Genomic DNA, 24102 nt, shown 5'->3' with positions numbered 1-24102 from the left:
TTTAACATAATGGAAGAATCTCTCGGTACACCTAGTGTTCAAAGTAATCATCTCAAATAATTATTACACTTAAGTGACTTACTATATTAATTTGTCTTAAATTGACCATAATATAATTACAAGACGAGCACAACTTTTAACCCACTTGGCAAAAATGCTAAGTATTTGTCTTTTGGACTCTTTAGAAATTAGAGTGGGCAGGATGGGTATCCAAGGGGACATATTATTGAAAGATCAGCAAGTAGACACATTACTGTTAGTGTACACAGAGTTTTGCTGAGCAAGTTTAAAGTTGTGTCCGGCCTTTACTTTAAGAAAATATCTTACATACTATAGTTGTGATATAATATAGTATTCTAATATCTATATAAAAACACTCTATTTTTCTTTTTCAGAATTTCCTCCTCTTTTTTTCTGAAAAGAAAAAAATGGAATTATTTAAAATAAAGTGTACTTATTTGTAAAATTTATTGACCATTAATTTAATTTATAATTATTATTTTATTCTGAACATTTGCGAGCGGCACTGGTTTCGGTGGAGACATCAAAGCGAACACTTTTCTTTTTACAAACATTTCTCTGAAATATAGATATTTAAAAAAATCTTTTTATTAATAGAATTTTGACATCTGTGACTCCGGACTTGAAAAGTCAAGCAAAGGTTTAGAGTGTACGGTTGTGGCTTTAGAGTTTAGAGTGTATGTTTAAATTATTAATACAGTTAGATTACAACATAACTAGTGAGATTATAAAACATCCACAACTCTAAAGAGAAATGTGACTTCTTTTAGTCATGAACTGGCTACATGAAAGTAGTCACTGTCAATTCTATCACCTCATCATAATATTAAAAATAAAAATAAAAGTCTTACTTTGTCCTTAGTTCTTGGGTCAGCATTTTTCGATCGTTCTTTTTCGAGATCTGAATGTAATGTTGCTAACTCCCCAGTGAGCTCTGCCTGCACTGCCCTGAGTTTTTCAACTTCTACCAAAACCTCTGCCTTGTCTTTCACTGAAATTTACGAGTTTAGAATGTATTAAACATAAATTATGTAAAATCTAAATGACAAGTGATTAATCTCAGATTTAAATATGTACCCTGTAATAAATATGAAGTGTAATACCAATCAAATAATGAACAATAATGAACCGACTTGGCTGAAAAATGGTGGAAAGGTAGCTTAGAACCAGGAGACGGACATAGGATACTTTTTATCCTGAAAATGTACGGTTCCTGCACAATAAACTTTTATGATTTTCACCTAAACTATTCAATTTATTTTGAAGGAATTTGGTATGGAAATACTTTGGGTCACGGGAAAGGACAAGGAATACTTTTTATCCCGGAAAATGTACGGTTCCCGCACAATAAACTATGATTTTCGCCTAAACCATTAAATCTATTTTGATGAAATTTGGCATGGAGCTATACTAATTTTAATCATGGTTAAATCGTTATGACAGGACAACATCTATCGGGTCAGCTAGCTGTCCCGGCGAACGTTGTTTTGCCATATAAAGTATTTCACCCATTGCCATATACATATAAATTAGTATACTACGTACTAAACACTTTAAATATCTCAGATTTCGCCCATATTAGTCTCAAGAACGGATGAACCGATTTGGCTGAAAATTGGCGGAGAGGTAGCTTAGAATCAGGAGACGGACATAGGATACTTTTTATCCCGTTCGACCGCGTTTCCGTGAAGTCATATCTATCATGTATCTTATACAATATATAAAATTCTCGTGTCACAATGTTAGTTACCGTACTCCTCCGAAACGGCTTTACTGATTTTTACCTATGTCATATTCAGTAGGTCTGGGAATCGGCTACTGGCTTCCTTTTCTATTGATATGTGCATTTGTTGAATAAATAATAGTAAATTATTACAACTCGAGACTGATGGCGACCATTGTTTGTGCAACGGGATAGCGTTGGACGTTGCCATGGTGCCGTACTTATTAAGTCACTTCAATAAAATAATATGGGCAAAATAGTTTATAAGGCAAAACAATGTTTGCCGGGACAGCTAGAATTAAATGTGCAGTAGACTTGTCAAAAATGACCAATAAATATCAAAAACCAATAAGAGTAAGCCATTAATTTAACCTCTTTATGGATGAATTACAGCAAAAAGAATTTATTGATATTGCTTTTGTATTAATCTGCTTATAAATATATAGCACAGATGTAGATCAAGATAGATACCGCATGGAGGGACCATTTGTATGAAAATGAGCGTGCCACCTTTTTCCTAACTACTGTGAGTTGTGACGTATAACTGATGATAAGAAATGTGTCCATTATCTAGGCCAACATTTCTTTTCGAATTTCTACAGCTCAATATGGCACAATTAGGCATTTAGGCATTTTTTAAATTCCGATTGATGTATGATTCCCATAGCAGACTTTCAAAAGACAAGCATTGCTCATTGTTTGGGAACACGATATGGCATGCGAAGTACATACACATGCGGTATCTACCTTGATGTATGTCTGTGATATATAGTCTGTTTTAAAAAATACTACTTACTTTCTCCCTGTCCAAGTATATTACATAGTTTTTTATTCCTAGACTTCACAGTTAACAGTTCATTTTTGAGGCTTATTATTTCTTCTTTCAGTGCAGCTATCTCCTGGTCTTTTCTCTCTAGGGCATCCATAAATTGGGCTCTCGTGACCATTTCATCTGTTATTGTCGGCTGACGAACTCTTGTAAGAATTTTGTCCCTTAGAATTTCATTTTTAGTTTCATCCTGTACCCGATCAAAGAAATGTGTATCCTTTCCAGAGGCTTTCTTTTCATCCTGTGAGGGTATTTCCTCTACTAGACTGTTTACTGAAAGGTTTAAGTATGTAAAATATTATAATTTGGTCTATAATATAATAATATCTATGGACGCTTCACACCACGTCAGTGGCCCTGTGCTTAGTACCTAAAGGACTTGTGTTACAGGTACCAGACAACGGAAATATATTTAATACTTTTACACTTTACATATATTTAAGATTTTTATTATATCATACACATATTTAATACACATCCAGACCCGGGAACATTGAAAACTTTTTTGTTCCGTCGGCGGGATTCGAACCCACGACCCCTGGCTTGAGCAAACAACGCGCTCACCACTGAGCCACAGAGGTCGTCTGTGGCTCAGTGGTGACATAATATAGAGCTTGTGCAACTGTATTTACAAGAAAGGCAGTTAAATACTTATTTCATTAAACATACCATATATGGGTAAATCTTCATTATTAACCATATCATTAAATTGTTCCAAACTCATTACATTCTTCTTTTTATTTTTCTTGTTTTCTTTTCGTGTGGATTCTACTTTTTTCTCTGACTCTGCTTCTTTCTTCAGCGCATTGTACACATCTTTCTTTTCTTCATAATCAAGCTTTGACAATAAAATAGCCTAAATGGATAAGAAAATTGTGATATTAACCTTTCTATACATAAGTAAAAAAAAATTACCAGATTTTGTTAACCCATCAATCCCCAAGCAGCAGCCGACTGCCGCATAACAATTGAAAATCTATTGTCTGCGATACCCACAATGGAGGTGTACTATAATTGACACTAATATTAATAAATATTTACCTCCTGAAGCTCTGATTCAAAGTTGCCATCAACAATTTCTTCGTCTTTTTGTTTCCACTCCTCCCATTGCTCCTTTGTTGGTTCGGCTGGCTTTTGTTTACGCTTTTTTGGAGCAGCCTAGTTGAATAATAGAATTATAGTGAGTTTTACTAGCTGTCGTTAAAAAATCGTGACGTGATCAAATATTAAGGGTGGCAAAAGTACCTGAGATTTGTTGTTGGCGGTCTTCGATTTTTTCGGAGGCTCAATTTTCTTAGTCGCATTAGCCTTCGCCTTTTTAGATTTTTGATTCTCGCCCGGCATTTCATCATCTTCGATCTTTAGACCGGCAAATCGAGATTGGACAAAGAGAGTGGCCATTTTCTTTCCAATAAAAGTTAGAAAAATCGTTATATAAACCTGCAAACTCTTTAAAAGTTTCATAATATGGAGAACGTTTTGAGCAATAATTGCTATTGGCGTTGGTTTTAATGTGTTTAATGTTTATTAATTTGGTTAAATTTCATTTTCGACAAGTTAGTATTATAGTACAATAATTTCTCACCTCTACTGATTTACAATAATTACAGAGTTAGCTAATTTCGTAATGTTTTAGTTTGCAAATTAGGAATTTTCAAGACACAAAAGCTTTTCATCAGTAAAATACAAATTTTATACCAACTCGAACTCGCGCACTTAAAAATCAAAATATTTTTTCTTGTTATTGTTGTTCATAGAGAATAGAAATCCATAGAGAATAAATTAAATTATTGGGTACTAAAATGAAGAAAGTAAAAAGTGGCAACATCGTATTGTCATCCCTTTCAAATCAATCTGAGAAAAAAGGGATGACACTACAATGTTGCCACTTTTTAAAGAGGCATATTACACTCATCAATATTATCACGATTCCGTGATAATATTGATGGTTATTGGTTTATTTATTTGTGATTTTATATATTTGTGATTCGCGTGATACTAGAATCATGATAATATTGATGCGTGTCATATGCACCAAAGATAAGAAGCATGGAACCTTTGCATGGAACAGTTGGATTTTGGAACTACTATTACAACAGACTATTAAACTTATGAACACAAAAGCAATTGATTAAAGTTATTTAAATCTGTAGACAATTATTATTAAATACCTCGACGAAAAATTTAAATAAAAGCACAAATCACAATATCACTCTATTTCGAAAATTTGGAAAAAAATCCTTTCTCTGGCAACACAGATATTTCCTGCCAAAACTGTCAGAAATATTTTTTAAATGCTTAACAATATCTACCTATGCAAAAGTAGTAAGTAAGTAAGGCCTAGAAATCCAACAGTATTACGAATTACGATGCTTGATCACAGACTTCATGTTTCGGTTGAATACACATGAAAAGTAAAATTTACTTGGTAAATATTATTTTATAGAAGTAATTTTTAAAATAAGAAGAATTACTTTATTTAAGGTTGTCAAAAAAGTCATGAAATTAAAATGTGGCAACATCGTAGTGTCATCCCTTTCAAATCAATCTAAGAAAAAAGGGATGACACTACGATGTTGCCACTTTTTAATTTCATGACTTTTTTGACAGACTGTACTATAATCGACTATCGAGTATCGACTATCGACATACGGCCGTTCCCAATATTTGATCTATCTCTGGTTTTGCCCTACTAGAGATAGGAATAGCTCACAATTGACATAAAATATATGTCTCTAATGTCTAATGTGAGCTATTCCTATCTCTAGTAGGGCAAAACCAGAGATAGATCAAATATTGGGAATGGCCGATAGTTTTTTTTTTCAAGAATGGTTATTTTTACAAATAACCTGGTCACACCAAATTTAACGTCAAACATTTTGAAACAGGTGTTTTCATTTTTCAATGTTTCGCTATAAATTGATATCAATCAATAATTAATATAATTTTATTACATATAATGAAACTACAGTGCCAAGTGGAAGTTGTTAATAGGCTGCATTTAAATTTGAACGTTAAACCTAACACAAAATACTTGAAATCCACGTTAGCGCTAGGCAAGGAACCAAAGAATGACCGCGAATATTTCATACTGCATTTTTCATCAGTCAACAAAAAGGGGACAAAGTATAACGTGAAGGGTATCAAGAAGGCTTTCGTAAAATGCCTTAGCGAGGGAAAAGTTACTCTTAGGTTTGAGGAACCACCACACGATTTGTGTATAAAGTCGAACGAGCCGGAGCTGAAAAAATTTATGAAGTTGTTGCAATCTTGTATCACGGGCGATACTAAAAATGTTAAACTTGGAGAATTATGCTCGCTCGGGGTGGTCAAAGAGAAGATGCCTACGAAACTGGTGATCCTTAACCGGTCGGAATATCCAACAAGTGGGTTGCCTAGGTCCTTGGAGTACCTCTACGTAAATGGCATCAAGCTGTGTAATTTTAGGAGAGAAATATTGTCATTGAACAACTTAAGACTATTGGATCTAAGTGACAATGAGATAGAAAAGCTTCCTCTGGAACTAGGTAAATTGTCCTTACACAACAGAAATTATATTTGAAGTTGGTTGGCAACTTTCCATTTGTAGATAAAGAAAACGATTTTAAATGTCAGAGGTTATTGCCCATACTTAATACCTCGGTCAAGGGAATCACAGACACAATAGAATTTCAATTGTTAAATGTTATGCGACAGCCAGGTGCCGTTTAGGGTATGATGGGTTAAAAGATAAATGATTATTTTGATATTATAAGAAAGTTTATTTTGTAGTATGGTTTCAGTTCCAACATCCAGGATATTGTGTGTACTTGCATCATGTATATAATTTGATGCATACACATTTCATTTTATGGATGTCATGTTTTTCAGGAAGGCTACCCAATCTTTCTGAGCTGTATTTAGCCAATAATAATTTGGGAAGTAAGAGCACAGTGGACTGGAAATGGCTTTTTGGGCCACGGGTAAGTCCTTTTGTAAATTCTGTGTTCCTGTGAAACTCTATGGTCAATTTTGTTTAAATATTGATTATTTGTATTGCTTTAGCTTATTACTTCTTAGTTTAAAAAGAAATTTAAAAGAAACCCACCTAAAAATATAAACAATTAGGTCTTTTCCACATTTCTTATTACTACCTGAAAGAAAAACATTTTATAAATTATGTGCTTGTTATAAATTGAACTGTATATTGTGATTCAATATGTTATTGTCTTATTTTTTTAATTTTCCTGTTCCTTGCAGTTAATTGCCAATTTAAGATTACTTGATCTCAGTGGGAATAAACTAAAAGAGCTGCCAAAGTCAATTTGGAAGCTACAAAATCTAGTATCACTAAAAGTTAATAATAATGCTTTGACGAGGCTACCTGCAGCACTGGGTCGTATTAGTAGTTTAAGGTAGTAATAATTTTTTACTTAATATATTGTGTTTGAATATTAAGTACTTTATAAAATACAACAAATATTATGACCATTAACCAATATGTTCTTTTTCAGATATTTAACAGTGTCACAAAACCACTTACAAGCATTACCATGTAGTCTAATGCAATGCCGTCTAGAATATATTGATCTGTCATGTAATTTATTTAATGTAGAAACAAATTCACTAGTGCCAGAGAAACATTCACACTGGGACTTGTATGTAACAAGCCTACTTCACATTGCAAGCAAAGCTGTGATGAAACAGAAAATATATTACGCTTCTAACATAATACCTTGGACTCTAGTTGAGTTTTTAGACAATGCTAATCTTTGTGTATGTGGCAGACCAGTGTTAAACGATAAATTCTATGTTATTAAGGAATATGAACTGAAAGACTTTTTTAGAATTGTTGTATTTAATAATAATAGAAATTGCAGTGTTAAATTTGAATGTTACTTTTGTTCTCCAAAATGTATTTCAATCAAATAAATAAGTTTTTTTAATATTCTGCAATTTTAATATTTTCTTAGTGCACTTAAGAATTTTTATTAAGCCAATTCTAGTAATGGATGTAGGTATTTTTGTTAAAAGTGTTTACATTTCAACATTCACTGAGTAAACTAAAATTATGGTTTATGAGAAAAAAACTTTTTACGATTTTTTAACAATATTTTAATAAGCTTCTGTACAAATATTATTTTACACAGCAAAAAATAAAATAATTATTTCAGTAAAGATCTTCCAATTTCCACTTTATATTTTGTATAACAGGTGCTATCCTCATATGGGGTGCTGAAAAGAGAAAATGACGCCTTTAAGATTACAAATTAATTTAATATTATGTCTATATGAAAATAAAATGGAAATGTGTTAATCACTTTTCAACTGTGTAAAGCTGGTTTCAGACTACGCTATTATATAAAAGCATATAGTATACTAGCTGTCCCCGCAAACATTATTTGCGGGGACAGCGATTTTACAGTGATTTTACATTTTACAGAACGTCAGGGATTTTATGTAGGTATTATTTAAATTGTGAACAGGTTATATAGGTCTTATAAATGCGAAAGTGTGTCTGTCTGTTACATATTCACGCCCAAACCGCTGAACCGATTAAGCTGAAATTTGGTATGGACTATGGGGATACTTTGAGTCCTGGTAAAGGACATAGGATACTTTTTATCCCGGAAACGGAATCTCCGGAACGAACTGCCAACAACAGTATTTCCGGACCAATACAACCTGCAAACCTTCTAGAAGAGAGCCGGAAGGCCGGAAACGCATGCAGAGCTCTTCTAATGTGTCCATGGGCGACGGTAGTTGCTTTCCACCAGGTGACCTGTTTGCTCCGTTAAAAAAATAATTGAATAGTACAATAAAACTACCTAAGCTAGCCATTCCTTGTGGCACCACACTAACACCTTCAGGGACATTTTCTGCTGCTATTTTAGCGTTGGTGGCTTCCATCACAAGCTCATGCGTCCAAATCTGTTTAAAACTGTCCTCCATTTCCTTGAGTAAAGTTTCTAGATTCGCCTGAAAATAAATAAAGTTTGTATTAGAACAGTTCAGTATTAAAGCACTTGTTGTTTTTGGCAGATTCAGTGAATCATCTTAGAATTAGAAATAAAAATACATCGCCTTATAGAGAATCTGAAATGTTATAGACCTTGCAAAATATTGTTAGATTTCATACAAGGGTTGTGCACTATGCATGTGACACCAATCGAAATCCATGGATTGAGAAAGATAAAGTTAATAAAAAAGAAATAATATTGAAGGCATACCTGAAGTAAACCTGCTTCCTTTTCTCTGTTACAACAACATAAAGTGATTATTAACTCTTGGACTTGAGGCCTTAGTTCAAACGTAGAAGTCACTAAAGTGTGTAAAGTCATGACTAGAGCAGTGTCCTCATACTGTGATCCTTCTTTTAATGACGCCACTTTTCTCTCGTGTTTTCTTCTGTTCTTGCTAGACCGGTAAGATCTCCTGAAAAATGTGATACATAAATGCTACATACAGAGTATAGGTTTAAATACACTATACAGTATACATGTAGTATAATAATTTCGAGTCTCTACAATGTTTACAGGGTGCAATTAAACCTTCCTGCCAAATTTTGATATATTGATCCTTGTTGAAAATAAAAATACACGTATTTTTTCTTTTATAATCACTCAGTACTAAAATGTTGAGGAATAGCTTCAGAAAGTTATCCTAAAAAACACTACAATTAATGGACACGATGCGTCGGCCGCGCGTGACGTGCCCCCGCGCGCGCATCTACCCCCGCGTCACCCCCTCTCATTCCCCCGCGCCGCGAGTGACTGTTCTGCAAGGATTTTAAATGGGATAAAATATGTCATTGAAAAAAAAAACCCAAATTGTTTTGGTTAAATGGACTCTCCTAATGATACCTAAGGGTCTAAACACATTAGGCTGAATTACGCCGGCGTAAATTCCGCCGCGTTTACGCCGCGTTTAAATTGCATACAAAATACGGGCCGAATACGAGGGGTGACACACTATTATGTCGCGTTTTGTATGCGTTTGACATTTGCGGCGGAAATTACGCCGGCGTAATTCAGCCTAGTGTATTTAGACACTAAGCCCTGTAAAAAATTTGGCAGGAAGGTTAAATTGCACCCTGTATATTGGAATTATTATTAGTTTTTGTATGTTTAAGATGAACCTTTCGATCGTGGATAAACCAGACACAATAGCTTATCTATTGTTATCGTGGCCCACCTTGGGACTTGAAGCGTTAAAATCGCAAAATGCCACTCTGCTTGCAATTCATTTCTGTATTTTTGTACTGATTTGACATTTGTAAGTTTGACAGTTTTGACAATTCATTTGCTGAATTGATTGAGAGGAATTGCTAAATGTGACCATTTTAGCCCTGCTGCCCTTCTCACTTTCATTCATTCCAGTTTTATTTTTACTTTTTCTGGCTAACCTTCTCAACATGTGCCTTTATCTAAAACGTAACTAAACCTTATATTATTGACTCAGAAACATAAACTTACCCTGATCCGGATGATGAAGCTATGGTACTACCTGCATCAGAATATAAATCTATGTCTCTGTTGGTAAAAGTATCATACCCTTCAGCTTCTTTCTTGGTTTTATTATCTCTCACAACTTGAAGACGGTTTTTATACTGTACAAAGAGACTTCTATTTTTATCCACTAAATCCTTTGTGTTGGTATACTCCTCTAATAAGTTTGGTATTAGGTGTGTATCTGAAAACAAGAATCAAAATTGAGGGTGGGCTGTGAGCTTGTAACAAACAACTACATAATTGACGACAAAATATTTGGCGACAAGAAATGCTATTTTTAGGTCAAAGTACTCTTACTTCCTTTCTTTCTATGTACTCTCTTATTTATTTGGTAAGTAAAATTTTTATTAGTTCTTCATATTCACCTATTATGTCATCTTTGTCATGTCGAGCACAGAGTCTCATTGCTGTTTTGTACTTGCTGCATTCAATTGCACATTTTATTGTTTCTTCTACATTACTCCCATATTGTTCTAGAATGCTCAAGGCTTCTGTATATCTTTTTTCATCTTTTAGAGATTGCACAAGTTCACTGTAACAAATAAATAATAATAATTTTGTTTCTTTATTTTTAAAAAGGAAAGATATGTTTAATAGATTTTACACATACCTTATTATTGTATCTAAAACATCTCTACTTTTGTTCTTAGCTAACTTAAAAAGTAGTTCCCACTCTAATGCCTCCTTGTAACATTCTATTGCTCTGTCAGTGCTGCCAGCCTTTTCATAAACAAGTCCAGCTTCTACATACTGCTTCTTTAGTTTCAAATACGAACCATAATCATCTGATATTTCTTTAAAAATTTCATCTCCACTTGAAAAGAGTGTTAGGGCTTCCCTGTACAGACTGTGGTATTTGACAAATGTTCTAAGATCAGTGTGGCGAGACTTGCCACACTTTGCCAGACATTCCACTGCTTTCTTAAATCTCTTCAAGTGCTTGTTGATATTAAACTGCCTATAATTTTCATCCATTTCGTTGAGCTCATTGAGCATAGGTATATACTCTTTTGGATCTTTCTGGGATTTATTTGCCACCAACAGAACAAGATCAAAGTCGTACATGCCGAGAGCCACATCAAAAAGATTATCCACATTTACTAGGTACAACAAATACTTTAAGGCTTCATCTGAAGAAACTGGGAGTTTAACTCCCTCGGATTCCTTTACTTTTAGGTCTTTGATAACTTGCAATGCTTGTTCTAAATCTTCAATAGTATTTTTCTTAACATAAGTAGTCAATAGGGGCAAAATCCGCTCAGAGCTATTTTCAGATTTTTGTAAATGAGTTCTGATAACATTACAAATACTGCTTACTTTTGAACTCTCATAAGTGAAAGTATTATGTTCCTTATCCGAGTAACTACTCGAGTACATGGTTTTAGTAACATCAATATTTTCTAAGTCAGCCAAGAAAAGACTAAGCCATGAATTGTTGCTAATAGTTTCTAAAAACACATCTACATTGGACAGAAAGATTTTTGGATTGTGGTCGTAGATCAAGTTGAGATTGATCCTCTGTTTTCTCATTAAATCAAATGCTTCATAATATTTCAATGAGTCCAAATAGTCCCCAATAATTTTCAATGACAATGGTCTGGGTTGTATAGTTTCTAAGTTTCCTCTGGGCATTTGGAAAATAGTTCTTGTGTCATTTGGAACAGCAATGACTAGCTTAGACCCTCTTTCGACTTTTCTTTTATAGACTGAGCTGGATGTCTCATTTCTTTCATATGCTTCCAAATCACTTATACCAAATTTGGAAAGTTCAACACAAATTAAAAGATGCTTAAGTGTTGTGATTAATAGATATTGTGTGTGAACATAATATGAATTAACATTATTCAATACTAACTTTTTGTTAATATAAAGACAACCTTTGTGAGACAATCCAATTATTGTTGTTTCTCCATCAATGGACACCACATCAAAATCAGGACATGCGGCTGGTAAAGTATCATGGTAGCTTTCTAATGATGCTCCCTTATCATCATACTTATACACAGCTATTTCCCCAGATGTATATTGCAGTACTGCGCTATATAAATCTGTAGGATGTTTTCGAATTTTTGCAATAGGTGATGGTAGTTTAGTACCTCTTTTTAGTAATAATTTATCACTATTTATAACATACTGATTGAGTGTATAAACATTTTGTCCATCAACTGACATAGACAATAAAGTATCATTATTAAGCCAATACCAATTGTAATGTTGGAAGGGATACTGATACTCATCAATATCTAATTCTTTAGTAACAACATATTCTAAAGGTTTCTTTTGTTTCTGCTCTACAATTGCTAGTTTGTTGCCATGTGATACTATAAATGAATTTGAATCTGTAGTGTTATCTGAGATAAAGTGTATAGAGTTGATATTGTTGGCAAACTCTAGTTCAATATTAGACATAGGTGGTGGCACTACTGTTTGTCTGAAACCTGTGACGAGCACCTTCTTCTCATCTATTTCTGCGACTACTGCATCATCATCATATGACTTGCCTACACTGTGATCGACATCCCAATTCCAAGCATAGGAGTAGCATTCACCATTTTGACACAGCACATGGATTCTCTTCTCATTGGCAGTATCAAAGTCGCTTTCACATATAATTTCGTTTATCTTTTGGGTACTCTTGAAACACAGAGTTTGCTTCAGATACCAATAATAATTTCTTCTAGTGTAGAGGAATACAATATCCAAGTTAGCTGCCTCATCCCTGCATTGTACTATTAATATTTCGGAATCTGTAGTCCACAAAAGTTCTTTAACTGTTGTTGTAGAGTTGACTGGTAAGGTAAACTCTCTATGTTTTAACCCATTTTTTTCAAAGAAGGAGACGGTATATTTCTCTTGTAGTTTTTGTGTAGCGGCAATGAGGCTACCACTGGGTCTCCAGCTCAGATTTGACTCAAGACCCAGTACATTTTCACTGGTACTCTGCAGGTTCCCATCTCTGTCAAAAACTTTGAACTTCCTTCTACCATTGGCATTATATCCAACACCAAACAAGTTCCCATCTCCCCTCCATGATATTTTAACTCTCTCATCGGTGACTGGTGCATCTGAAAATTAATTACAGTACTTTTTATTAAATCTTCTTTTCTTAGATATAGACACCGAGTCAATATTTTTGTTGACTAAGTAATACTTCGTTTTTTTTTTGTTTAAAAACTGAACCAGTGAACTTAATATTATTTCTAGTTTTAAATCAAACTAGTAAGTAATTCCTTATTTTCTTATCGGAATAAAATTCTATTTATAAAAAATACCTTCAATGTCAGAAGTCTTAGCTTTGGCAGCTTGCTTTCCTTCTGATCCATGAAATTGGGTCTCTTTTTTTCCCCAACCTACGTTTATAAACTCTTTTTCTCCAAATTCATCACTCAGCAGATATGTTTCACTTATTGGATCAAAAGTGCATGACATCACAATAACTTTTAATGTTTTAGTCACCAAGATTAATATCTCTTGATCCGGACTCCATTCCATAGCCTAAAATTAAAGAATTTTAAGTGTGATGAAAAAGCGACCAAATCGACTAAATAATGTATTGTTATTTAAACAGTGCTACATTAGGCATTTTCAAAAATTCATAGTATAATAATTCATAGCAAGTCGTATTTGACATATTTTTATAATAAATACAATGGAGTACTGCTTCTGAATATTAAACTCTTACCAATAATCCATCTTCACACACACCTACTACATCGCAGTTCTTTCCAAAGTCAGCAACTGTTATAAGCTCACCACTGGCTAGTCCAACGTTAAGTGAATTCGATAGCGACAGAAACGATATATTCACAGGTCGAGTTTGTATAGGCACGATCTCTGAAAGGTCTGCGGTCCATTTTACAACGCCGTTGTCGTCAAAATTGAAAACCGATAGGTTAGATGTACACACGTACAGTTCGCCCTTGGCGCAGTCATCGTAATGGCCATAACACGAAGAAAATTTTTCTTCAGTTTGGATATCGATGTTTTTAACCGAAACCTGCCACAAGTTTAGGTTTCTCATATTTATAAAATTCTAAAACATAAAATACACAACAACCATGTGAGGTTAGAAAATTTACAATAGATAATAATATGCACAGATTACTAATAATATGTCACTTTTGACTTTGACATTGGACAGACCAGTTTTTTTTATTTTACAAAGCGATAAGGCTTTAAGCTAATAAAAAAAGGCAAGAAAATGTAACTTTAAGTTTTAACTAAAACTTCTCTATAGCCTGTTAAAAAATTGCCAACATCGTAGTGTCAACTGTCATCCCATGCATATCAATCAAAAAGTCAATGTTAACAATTAATATGGAAACAGACTCTATTTATCACCTGCACAAATTTAGCACCCCATCAAAGGATTTTTGAAATCAAAATGACCTTAATCGATAGGTCTACGTTAGGTAGACGTATAGGTCCATAAAACCATAATTTTCGTTAGGTCCCCTATAGTTTTTTAATATATTTTTTTTTAAATTTTGAAAAAAAAATGGTATCTTAGCACCTCATCTCAACCGAAACTGATTATTTTTTTTATTTTTGCATTCTTTATCGTTAGGTCTGTATAGGTCCACAATAACTTTTGTTAGGTCCCCAATAGTTTTTTAATACTTAAATATTTTTTTAAATTTTATAATAAAAAAATAATTGCATCTTAGCATCTCATCTAAACCGAAACTGATTAATTTTTATATTTTTGCATTCTTTATCATTGGGTCTGTATAGGTCCACAATAATTTTTGTTAGGTCGCCTATAGTTTTTTAATAAATAATTTTTTAAATTTTGCAAATAAAATTGACAGAATAATATGGTGCCAAGAAAAAAAACAATAGATTTATGTTGTTAAAAGTAGTCAAAAAGGTCATTTTTCCGAAAACATTTTCACTTTTTATTTACCTAAAGCACTTATTCCACTTGTCCTATTTAGGAAGTCCTAGCTAGGATCCTAAATAATTTAGTCAAGTGGAATAACATTTAGAAAGCAAGGATCCTTGCTAGGATCCTAAATCGGAAAAAAATGTGGCTCCTGAATGACTAAATCAGTGTTGCCAGATGGTTTCACCTTTTATCTGTAGTGGGAACTGCTAAATCTGTAATAAAGTCAATTTATATTATGTTATAAGATCTGGAATCCATTCGTAGGTAATTTCTTAAGTCTGCTGGTTCCAAGTAGTTCAGAAAGTTCATAATTCATAATTTTACGTGGAGCAAAAATTCTTTCAACCATCTTTTTCGCCTTTCATTTATTTTTATTTTCATTGAGCCAACAGCTAAGCCTATGAGAAGACCAATTTTTTGTTGCTTTGATAGAACTGGAGCCATTAAGAAGACGTCTGACCAAAATGACAACTGATTTAGTCACTAAATTAGGACAAGTGGAATAAGAAGCGAACTAATTAGTCTCCTATGTAGGATCCTACATAGGAGACTAATTAGTTCGCTTCTAGAGCTAGGACTTCTAAATAGGACAAGTGAAATAAGCGCTTTTAGCTGCGTGAGTAAAAGGGCCCATTCACGGCAGGACTGCACGGCAGTCCTGCATTGAATGGGCTTCACTGATTGGTTCACACTCGGTGGTGAATGGGCCCCTTATCGTACAAACATCACTGGGTTGCTATATTAATTTACTTGGTGCGTTGAGCGCATGCGCCGCGAATAAAAATAATCAAATGAATAATATAAAAGCAAAACCATACTGACCTAACGATAAAGAATGCAAAAATATAAAAATTAATCAGTTTTGGTATAGATGAGATGCTAAGATGCATTTTTTTTTGCAAAATTAAAAAAAATATTTATTAAAAAACTATATATTAGGTGACCTAACAAAAATTATTGTGGACCTATACAGACCTAACGATATAGAATGCAAAAATATAAAAAATAATCAGTTTCGGTTTAAATGAGATGCTAAGCAAATTTTTTTTACAAAATTTAAAAAATTATTCATTAAAAAACGATAGGCGACCTAACAAAAATTATTGTGGACCTATACAGACCTAACGATAAAGAATGCAAAAATATAAAAATTAATCAGTTTCGGTTTAGATGAGATCAATGATGAAAAACTTAAAGCAGATATGTTACTACCGCGCGCGATGTGAAGATTCAAATACGGCCCAATTAGGCCGTCTGTTGTTTAGTCTGCATCGAGCGCAGTCACGAACGTGCCACGTCTTGTCTTACCTAAATAAATTAAAAATGACGTCGTGCGTGTATCGAAATGACTCGAAAGTAAACAAAACACATGGAATCTCTTACCACATATTGTCTTGATTGCATTAAATACCTCGATTATTTACATTTTCAATTATTTTTTCGAACAATCTGGAAAAAAATCGAATTTTCGTCATAGCTCAGGCGAAGAAAGAGACAGCGATACGATTCGACGTTTAAAAATAGAACTGTCTCTTTTATGTAAATGGTTTTTCGTATCTTTTGTATCACTTATCTGTCAAATTTGTCAATGTTTGCAATTTTGAATTTGAAAATTGTTCGGAAGAGATTTAAGCCGGAAAATAGTATGGATGTAACATATCTGTATAAGTAGAATATCATTGGATGAGATGCTAAGATGCAATTTTTTTTTTTATAAAATTTAAAAAATTATTTAAGTATTAAAAAACTATTGGGGACCTAACAAAAGTTATTGTGGACCTATACAGACCTAACGATAAAGAATGCAAAAATTTAAAAAATAATCAGTTTCGGTTTAGATGAGGTGCTAAGATACCATTTTTTTTGCAAAATTTAAAAAAATATTTATTAAAAAACTATAGGGGACCTAACGAAAATGATGGTGGACCTATACGGACCTAACGTAGACCTATCGATTAAGGTCATTTTGATTTCAAAAATCCTTCGATCGGGTGCTAAATTTGTGCAGGTCTATTTATCAATGATGGTCATCCCTTTCAAATCCATCTAAAGAGGCCCATTCACGGCAGGACTGCACGGCAGTCCTGCCGTGAATGGGCCTCTTTAGAAAAACTGACCAACTGCGAGTTGGACTTGCCCATGAAGGGTTCCGCAGTAGCAATAAGGTTTATTTTTATGAAATTAAGAGGTTTTTGATTTATTTTCATATTTCAGTTGATTTAATGGAAGTTAAGCTAAGGTTTACCATTCATGGCGTATTATAAAAACTTCTGGCTAGATCTCGTTCGAACTAATTTTCTTTGGTAGTTTTTGTAGTAATGTACCTAAATCATATATTTTTTTTAGACTTATCATGCCCCTACTTTAGAAGTTAGAAGGGGGGACACACATTTTACCACTTTGAAAGAGTCTCTCTCGCAAACTATTCAGGTTAGAAAACTGATATTAGAAACCTCAACATGATTTTTGAAGACCTATCCACAGATACCCCAAACGCATAGGTTAGATGAAAAGAGTTTTTTTTGTTTCAGTTGTATATGTATATGGGGACTCCTTAAATTTTTAATAATTTTTCCATTTTTGTACCAAAATCTTAAAGCGGTTCACAGACTACATCTACTTACCAAGTTTCAATCTTATAGCTCTTATAGTTTCGGAGAAAAGTGGCTGTGACATACGGACGGACGGACGGACGGACAGACAGACAGACGGACAGACAGACAGACAGACGGACAGACAGGCGGACAGACAGACAGACAGACGGACAGACAGACAGACAGACGGACAGACATACAGACGGACAGACAGACAGACAGACAGACGGACAGACAGACAGACGGACAGACAGACGGACGGACGGACGGACAGGCAGACAGACAGACAGACAGACTATATCTTTCTTCTTCTATCTCTTTAAGTCGTCAGTGCAGTCTGTGACTTGCATAATAGTATCTCAATGGTCCAGTCAGTCCAGAAAATAGTGAATAATCCAGGAAGTGGTATAAGTTATAACTATATCCAATGTAATATATTTGCCCGGTGTATTATTTTTCTCTATGATTATAAATTATAATATTCCTCAATGCAGCGCTGGATTGCTACTGGAATATTGTTCAATGCACAGTGCACTAAGCTACATTCTCATTTCGTCATTCGTGTCTGTTTACATTATTCTAGCACCAATTCAGGTCTGGATTCAATCACTAGATGGAAAAATGTAAACCAGTTATAGACTATTTATGCCACATTCCTTTTATAAGTTTCCTCTGGGCATTTGGAAAATAGTTCTTGTGTCATTTGGAACAGCAATGACTAGCTTAGACCCTCTTTCGACTTTTCTTTTATAGACTGAGCTGGATGTCTCATTTCTTTCATATGCTTCCAAATCACTTATACCAAATTTGGAAAGTTCAACACAAATTAAAAGATGCTTAAGTGTTGTGATTAATAGATATTGTGTGTGAACATAATATGAATTAACATTATTCAATACTAACTTTTTGTTAATATAAAGACAACCTTTGTGAGACAATCCAATTATTGTTGTTTCTCCATCAATGGACACCACATCAAAATCAGGACATGCGGCTGGTAAAGTATCATGGTAGCTTTCTAATGATGCTCCCTTATCATCATACTTATACACAGCTATTTCCCCAGATGTATATTGCAGTACTGCGCTATATAAATCTGTAGGATGTTTTCGAATTTTTGCAATAGGTGATGGTAGTTTAGTACCTCTTTTTAGTAATAATTTATCACTATTTATAACATACTGATTGAGTGTATAAACATTTTGTCCATCAACTGACATAGACAATAAAGTATCATTATTAAGCCAATACCAATTGTAATGTTGGAAGGGATACTGATACTCATCAATATCTAATTCTTTAGTAACAACATATTCTAAAGGTTTCTTTTGTTTCTGCTCTACAATTGCTAGTTTGTTGCCATGTGATACTATAAATGAATTTGAATCTGTAGTGTTATCTGAGATAAAGTGTATAGAGTTGATATTGTTGGCAAACTCTAGTTCAATATTAGACATAGGTGGTGGCACTACTGTTTGTCTGAAACCTGTGACGAGCACCTTCTTCTCATCTATTTCTGCGACTACTGCATCATCATCATATGACTTGCCTACACTGTGATCGACATCCCAATTCCAAGCATAGGAGTAGCATTCACCATTTTGACACAGCACATGGATTCTCTTCTCATTGGCAGTATCAAAGTCGCTTTCACATATAATTTCGTTTATCTTTTGGGTACTCTTGAAACACAGAGTTTGCTTCAGATACCAATAATAATTTCTTCTAGTGTAGAGGAATACAATATCCAAGTTAGCTGCCTCATCCCTGCATTGTACTATTAATATTTCGGAATCTGTAGTCCACAAAAGTTCTTTAACTGTTGTTGTAGAGTTGACTGGTAAGGTAAACTCTCTATGTTTTAACCCATTTTTTTCAAAGAAGGAGACGGTATATTTCTCTTGTAGTTTTTGTGTAGCGGCAATGAGGCTACCACTGGGTCTCCAGCTCAGATTTGACTCAAGACCCAGTACATTTTCACTGGTACTCTGCAGGTTCCCATCTCTGTCAAAAACTTTGAACTTCCTTCTACCATTGGCATTATATCCAACACCAAACAAGTTCCCATCTCCCCTCCATGATATTTTAACTCTCTCATCGGTGACTGGTGCATCTGAAAATTAATTACAGTACTTTTTATTAAATCTTCTTTTCTTAGATATAGACACCGAGTCAATATTTTTGTTGACTAAGTAATACTTCGTTTTTTTTTTGTTTAAAAACTGAACCAGTGAACTTAATATTATTTCTAGTTTTAAATCAAACTAGTAAGTAATTCCTTATTTTCTTATCGGAATAAAATTCTATTTATAAAAAATACCTTCAATGTCAGAAGTCTTAGCTTTGGCAGCTTGCTTTCCTTCTGATCCATGAAATTGGGTCTCTTTTTTTCCCCAACCTACGTTTATAAACTCTTTTTCTCCAAATTCATCACTCAGCAGATATGTTTCACTTATTGGATCAAAAGTGCATGACATCACAATAACTTTTAATGTTTTAGTCACCAAGATTAATATCTCTTGATCCGGACTCCATTCCATAGCCTAAAATTAAAGAATTTTAAGTGTGATGAAAAAGCGACCAAATCGACTAAATAATGTATTGTTATTTAAACAGTGCTACATTAGGCATTTTCAAAAATTCATAGTATAATAATTCATAGCAAGTCGTATTTGACATATTTTTATAATAAATACAATGGAGTACTGCTTCTGAATATTAAACTCTTACCAATAATCCATCTTCACACACACCTACTACATCGCAGTTCTTTCCAAAGTCAGCAACTGTTATAAGCTCACCACTGGCTAGTCCAACGTTAAGTGAATTCGATAGCGACAGAAACGATATATTCACAGGTCGAGTTTGTATAGGCACGATCTCTGAAAGGTCTGCGGTCCATTTTACAACGCCGTTGTCGTCAAAATTGAAAACCGATAGGTTAGATGTACACACGTACAGTTCGCCCTTGGCGCAGTCATCGTAATGGCCATAACACGAAGAAAATTTTTCTTCAGTTTGGATATCGATGTTTTTAACCGAAACCTGCCACAAGTTTAGGTTTCTCATATTTATAAAATTCTAAAACATAAAATACACAACAACCATGTGAGGTTAGAAAATTTACAATAGATAATAATATGCACAGATTACTAATAATATGTCACTTTTGACTTTGACATTGGACAGACCAGTTTTTTTTATTTTACAAAGCGATAAGGCTTTAAGCTAATAAAAAAAGGCAAGAAAATGTAACTTTAAGTTTTAACTAAAACTTCTCTATAGCCTGTTAAAAAATTGCCAACATCGTAGTGTCAACTGTCATCCCATGCATATCAATCAAAAAGTCAATGTTAACAATTAATATGGAAACAGACTCTATTTATCACCTGCACAAATTTAGCACCCCATCAAAGGATTTTTGAAATCAAAATGACCTTAATCGATAGGTCTACGTTAGGTAGACGTATAGGTCCATAAAACCATAATTTTCGTTAGGTCCCCTATAGTTTTTTAATATATTTTTTTTTAAATTTTGAAAAAAAAATGGTATCTTAGCACCTCATCTCAACCGAAACTGATTATTTTTTTTATTTTTGCATTCTTTATCGTTAGGTCTGTATAGGTCCACAATAACTTTTGTTAGGTCCCCAATAGTTTTTTAATACTTAAATATTTTTTTAAATTTTATAATAAAAAAATAATTGCATCTTAGCATCTCATCTAAACCGAAACTGATTAATTTTTATATTTTTGCATTCTTTATCATTGGGTCTGTATAGGTCCACAATAATTTTTGTTAGGTCGCCTATAGTTTTTTAATAAATAATTTTTTAAATTTTGCAAATAAAATTGACAGAATAATATGGTGCCAAGAAAAAAAACAATAGATTTATGTTGTTAAAAGTAGTCAAAAAGGTCATTTTTCCGAAAACATTTTCACTTTTTATTTACCTAAAGCACTTATTCCACTTGTCCTATTTAGGAAGTCCTAGCTAGGATCCTAAATAATTTAGTCAAGTGGAATAACATTTAGAAAGCAAGGATCCTTGCTAGGATCCTAAATCGGAAAAAAATGTGGCTCCTGAATGACTAAATCAGTGTTGCCAGATGGTTTCACCTTTTATCTGTAGTGGGAACTGCTAAATCTGTAATAAAGTCAATTTATATTATGTTATAAGATCTGGAATCCATTCGTAGGTAATTTCTTAAGTCTGCTGGTTCCAAGTAGTTCAGAAAGTTCATAATTCATAATTTTACGTGGAGCAAAAATTCTTTCAACCATCTTTTTCGCCTTTCATTTATTTTTATTTTCATTGAGCCAACAGCTAAGCCTATGAGAAGACCAATTTTTTGTTGCTTTGATAGAACTGGAGCCATTAAGAAGACGTCTGACCAAAATGACAACTGATTTAGTCACTAAATTAGGACAAGTGGAATAAGAAGCGAACTAATTAGTCTCCTATGTAGGATCCTACATAGGAGACTAATTAGTTCGCTTCTAGAGCTAGGACTTCTAAATAGGACAAGTGAAATAAGCGCTTTTAGCTGCGTGAGTAAAAGGGCCCATTCACGGCAGGACTGCACGGCAGTCCTGCATTGAATGGGCTTCACTGATTGGTTCACACTCGGTGGTGAATGGGCCCCTTATCGTACAAACATCACTGGGTTGCTATATTAATTTACTTGGTGCGTTGAGCGCATGCGCCGCGAATAAAAATAATCAAATGAATAATATAAAAGCAAAACCATACTGACCTAACGATAAAGAATGCAAAAATATAAAAATTAATCAGTTTTGGTATAGATGAGATGCTAAGATGCATTTTTTTTTGCAAAATTAAAAAAAATATTTATTAAAAAACTATATATTAGGTGACCTAACAAAAATTATTGTGGACCTATACAGACCTAACGATATAGAATGCAAAAATATAAAAAATAATCAGTTTCGGTTTAAATGAGATGCTAAGCAAATTTTTTTTACAAAATTTAAAAAATTATTCATTAAAAAACGATAGGCGACCTAACAAAAATTATTGTGGACCTATACAGACCTAACGATAAAGAATGCAAAAATATAAAAATTAATCAGTTTCGGTTTAGATGAGATCAATGATGAAAAACTTAAAGCAGATATGTTACTACCGCGCGCGATGTGAAGATTCAAATACGGCCCAATTAGGCCGTCTGTTGTTTAGTCTGCATCGAGCGCAGTCACGAACGTGCCACGTCTTGTCTTACCTAAATAAATTAAAAATGACGTCGTGCGTGTATCGAAATGACTCGAAAGTAAACAAAACACATGGAATCTCTTACCACATATTGTCTTGATTGCATTAAATACCTCGATTATTTACATTTTCAATTATTTTTTCGAACAATCTGGAAAAAAATCGAATTTTCGTCATAGCTCAGGCGAAGAAAGAGACAGCGATACGATTCGACGTTTAAAAATAGAACTGTCTCTTTTATGTAAATGGTTTTTCGTATCTTTTGTATCACTTATCTGTCAAATTTGTCAATGTTTGCAATTTTGAATTTGAAAATTGTTCGGAAGAGATTTAAGCCGGAAAATAGTATGGATGTAACATATCTGTATAAGTAGAATATCATTGGATGAGATGCTAAGATGCAATTTTTTTTTTTATAAAATTTAAAAAATTATTTAAGTATTAAAAAACTATTGGGGACCTAACAAAAGTTATTGTGGACCTATACAGACCTAACGATAAAGAATGCAAAAATTTAAAAAATAATCAGTTTCGGTTTAGATGAGGTGCTAAGATACCATTTTTTTTGCAAAATTTAAAAAAATATTTATTAAAAAACTATAGGGGACCTAACGAAAATGATGGTGGACCTATACGGACCTAACGTAGACCTATCGATTAAGGTCATTTTGATTTCAAAAATCCTTCGATCGGGTGCTAAATTTGTGCAGGTCTATTTATCAATGATGGTCATCCCTTTCAAATCCATCTAAAGAGGCCCATTCACGGCAGGACTGCACGGCAGTCCTGCCGTGAATGGGCCTCTTTAGAAAAACTGACCAACTGCGAGTTGGACTTGCCCATGAAGGGTTCCGCAGTAGCAATAAGGTTTATTTTTATGAAATTAAGAGGTTTTTGATTTATTTTCATATTTCAGTTGATTTAATGGAAGTTAAGCTAAGGTTTACCATTCATGGCGTATTATAAAAACTTCTGGCTAGATCTCGTTCGAACTAATTTTCTTTGGTAGTTTTTGTAGTAATGTACCTAAATCATATATTTTTTTTAGACTTATCATGCCCCTACTTTAGAAGTTAGAAGGGGGGACACACATTTTACCACTTTGAAAGAGTCTCTCTCGCAAACTATTCAGGTTAGAAAACTGATATTAGAAACCTCAACATGATTTTTGAAGACCTATCCACAGATACCCCAAACGCATAGGTTAGATGAAAAGAGTTTTTTTTGTTTCAGTTGTATATGTATATGGGGACTCCTTAAATTTTTAATAATTTTTCCATTTTTGTACCAAAATCTTAAAGCGGTTCACAGACTACATCTACT

General features: G+C 33.7%; 4 protein-coding genes across 7 annotated transcripts; 1 reads left to right on the top strand and 3 right to left on the bottom strand.

Annotated features, from left to right (window-relative positions):
- Positions 1-4296, bottom strand: LOC121734291 (G kinase-anchoring protein 1-like). Of its 4 annotated transcripts, none has more exons than XM_042124817.1 (7): positions 4159-4296; positions 3819-4022; positions 3615-3731; positions 3243-3429; positions 2541-2846; positions 873-1012; positions 394-579 (listed from the first exon to the last, which is right to left on the bottom strand). In XM_042124817.1, the coding sequence occupies exons 2-7, from the start codon at positions 3972-3974 to the stop codon at positions 502-504; spliced, it is 984 nt and encodes a 327-aa protein (XP_041980751.1). In that variant the 5' UTR covers positions 3975-4022; positions 4159-4296; the 3' UTR covers positions 394-501. The 4 variants fall into 4 exon arrangements, with proteins under 4 accessions (XP_041980750.1, XP_041980751.1, XP_041980752.1 ...); XM_042124818.1 differs by having other exon boundaries at positions 3819-4013; XM_042124816.1 differs by lacking the exon at positions 4159-4296 and having other exon boundaries at positions 1-414; positions 3819-4132.
- A 1160-nt stretch (positions 4297-5456) lies between these two features.
- Positions 5457-7495, top strand: LOC121734317 (leucine-rich repeat-containing protein 1). Its single transcript, XM_042124848.1, has 4 exons — positions 5457-6100; positions 6444-6535; positions 6813-6967; positions 7067-7495. Exons 1-4 carry the CDS (start codon positions 5533-5535, stop codon positions 7482-7484), a joined length of 1233 nt encoding a protein of 410 aa, XP_041980782.1. The 5' UTR covers positions 5457-5532; the 3' UTR covers positions 7485-7495.
- A 184-nt stretch (positions 7496-7679) lies between these two features.
- On the bottom strand, positions 7680-14134 carry LOC121734167 (putative elongator complex protein 1). Its single transcript, XM_042124616.1, has 8 exons — positions 13746-14134; positions 13336-13558; positions 10674-13128; positions 10429-10595; positions 10028-10244; positions 8783-8987; positions 8381-8531; positions 7680-7787 (listed from the first exon to the last, which is right to left on the bottom strand). The coding sequence occupies exons 1-8, from the start codon at positions 14082-14084 to the stop codon at positions 7723-7725; spliced, it is 3822 nt and encodes a 1273-aa protein (XP_041980550.1). The 5' UTR covers positions 14085-14134; the 3' UTR covers positions 7680-7722.
- Positions 14135-18204: 4070 nt separating this feature from the next.
- Positions 18205-20664, bottom strand: LOC121734464 (elongator complex protein 1-like). The gene is made up of 3 exons (XM_042125077.1): positions 20276-20664; positions 19866-20088; positions 18205-19658 (listed from the first exon to the last, which is right to left on the bottom strand). The coding sequence occupies exons 1-3, from the start codon at positions 20612-20614 to the stop codon at positions 18205-18207; spliced, it is 2016 nt and encodes a 671-aa protein (XP_041981011.1). The 5' UTR covers positions 20615-20664.
- Positions 20665-24102: the final 3438 nt, after the last annotated feature.

The sequence above is a fragment of the Aricia agestis genome, chromosome 15, assembly GCF_905147365.1.
Source record: "Aricia agestis chromosome 15, ilAriAges1.1, whole genome shotgun sequence".
Classification (NCBI taxonomy): Eukaryota; Metazoa; Arthropoda; class Insecta; order Lepidoptera; family Lycaenidae; genus Aricia; species Aricia agestis.
This window is presented reverse-complemented; position numbering and strand designations above follow the sequence as displayed.

Bases quoted from the DNA above. Each gene is read 5' to 3' on its own strand.
- LOC121734291 (XM_042124815.1), bottom strand. From the start codon at position 4,037: ATGAAACTTTTAAAGAGTTTGCAGGTTTATATAACGATTTTTCTAACT. The intron at 1,013-2,540 runs GTAAGTAGTATT...CGTAAATTTCAG, and splicing joins TATACTTGGACAGGGAGAAA to TGAAAGACAAGGCAGAGGTT. The intron at 580-872 runs GTAAGACTTTTA...TCTATATTTCAG, and splicing joins ACCCAAGAACTAAGGACAAA to AGAAATGTTTGTAAAAAGAA.
- LOC121734317 (XM_042124848.1), top strand. From the start codon at position 5,533: ATGAAACTACAGTGCCAAGTGGAAGTTGTTAATAGGCTGCATTTAAAT. The intron at 6,101-6,443 runs GTAAATTGTCCT...CATGTTTTTCAG, and splicing joins AAAGCTTCCTCTGGAACTAG to GAAGGCTACCCAATCTTTCT. The intron at 6,536-6,812 runs GTAAGTCCTTTT...TGTTCCTTGCAG, and splicing joins AATGGCTTTTTGGGCCACGG to TTAATTGCCAATTTAAGATT.
- LOC121734167 (XM_042124616.1), bottom strand. From the start codon at position 14,084: ATGAGAAACCTAAACTTGTGGCAGGTTTCGGTTAAAAACATCGATATC. The intron at 10,596-10,673 runs GTATGTGTAAAA...TATTTGTTACAG, and splicing joins GTTTTAGATACAATAATAAG to TGAACTTGTGCAATCTCTAA. The intron at 10,245-10,428 runs GTGAATATGAAG...TCTTGTTTTCAG, and splicing joins TGACAAAGATGACATAATAG to ATACACACCTAATACCAAAC.
- LOC121734464 (XM_042125077.1), bottom strand. From the start codon at position 20,614: ATGAGAAACCTAAACTTGTGGCAGGTTTCGGTTAAAAACATCGATATC. The intron at 20,089-20,275 runs GTAAGAGTTTAA...CTTTAATTTTAG, and splicing joins TGTGTGAAGATGGATTATTG to GCTATGGAATGGAGTCCGGA. The intron at 19,659-19,865 runs GTATTTTTTATA...ATTAATTTTCAG, and splicing joins TAAGACTTCTGACATTGAAG to ATGCACCAGTCACCGATGAG.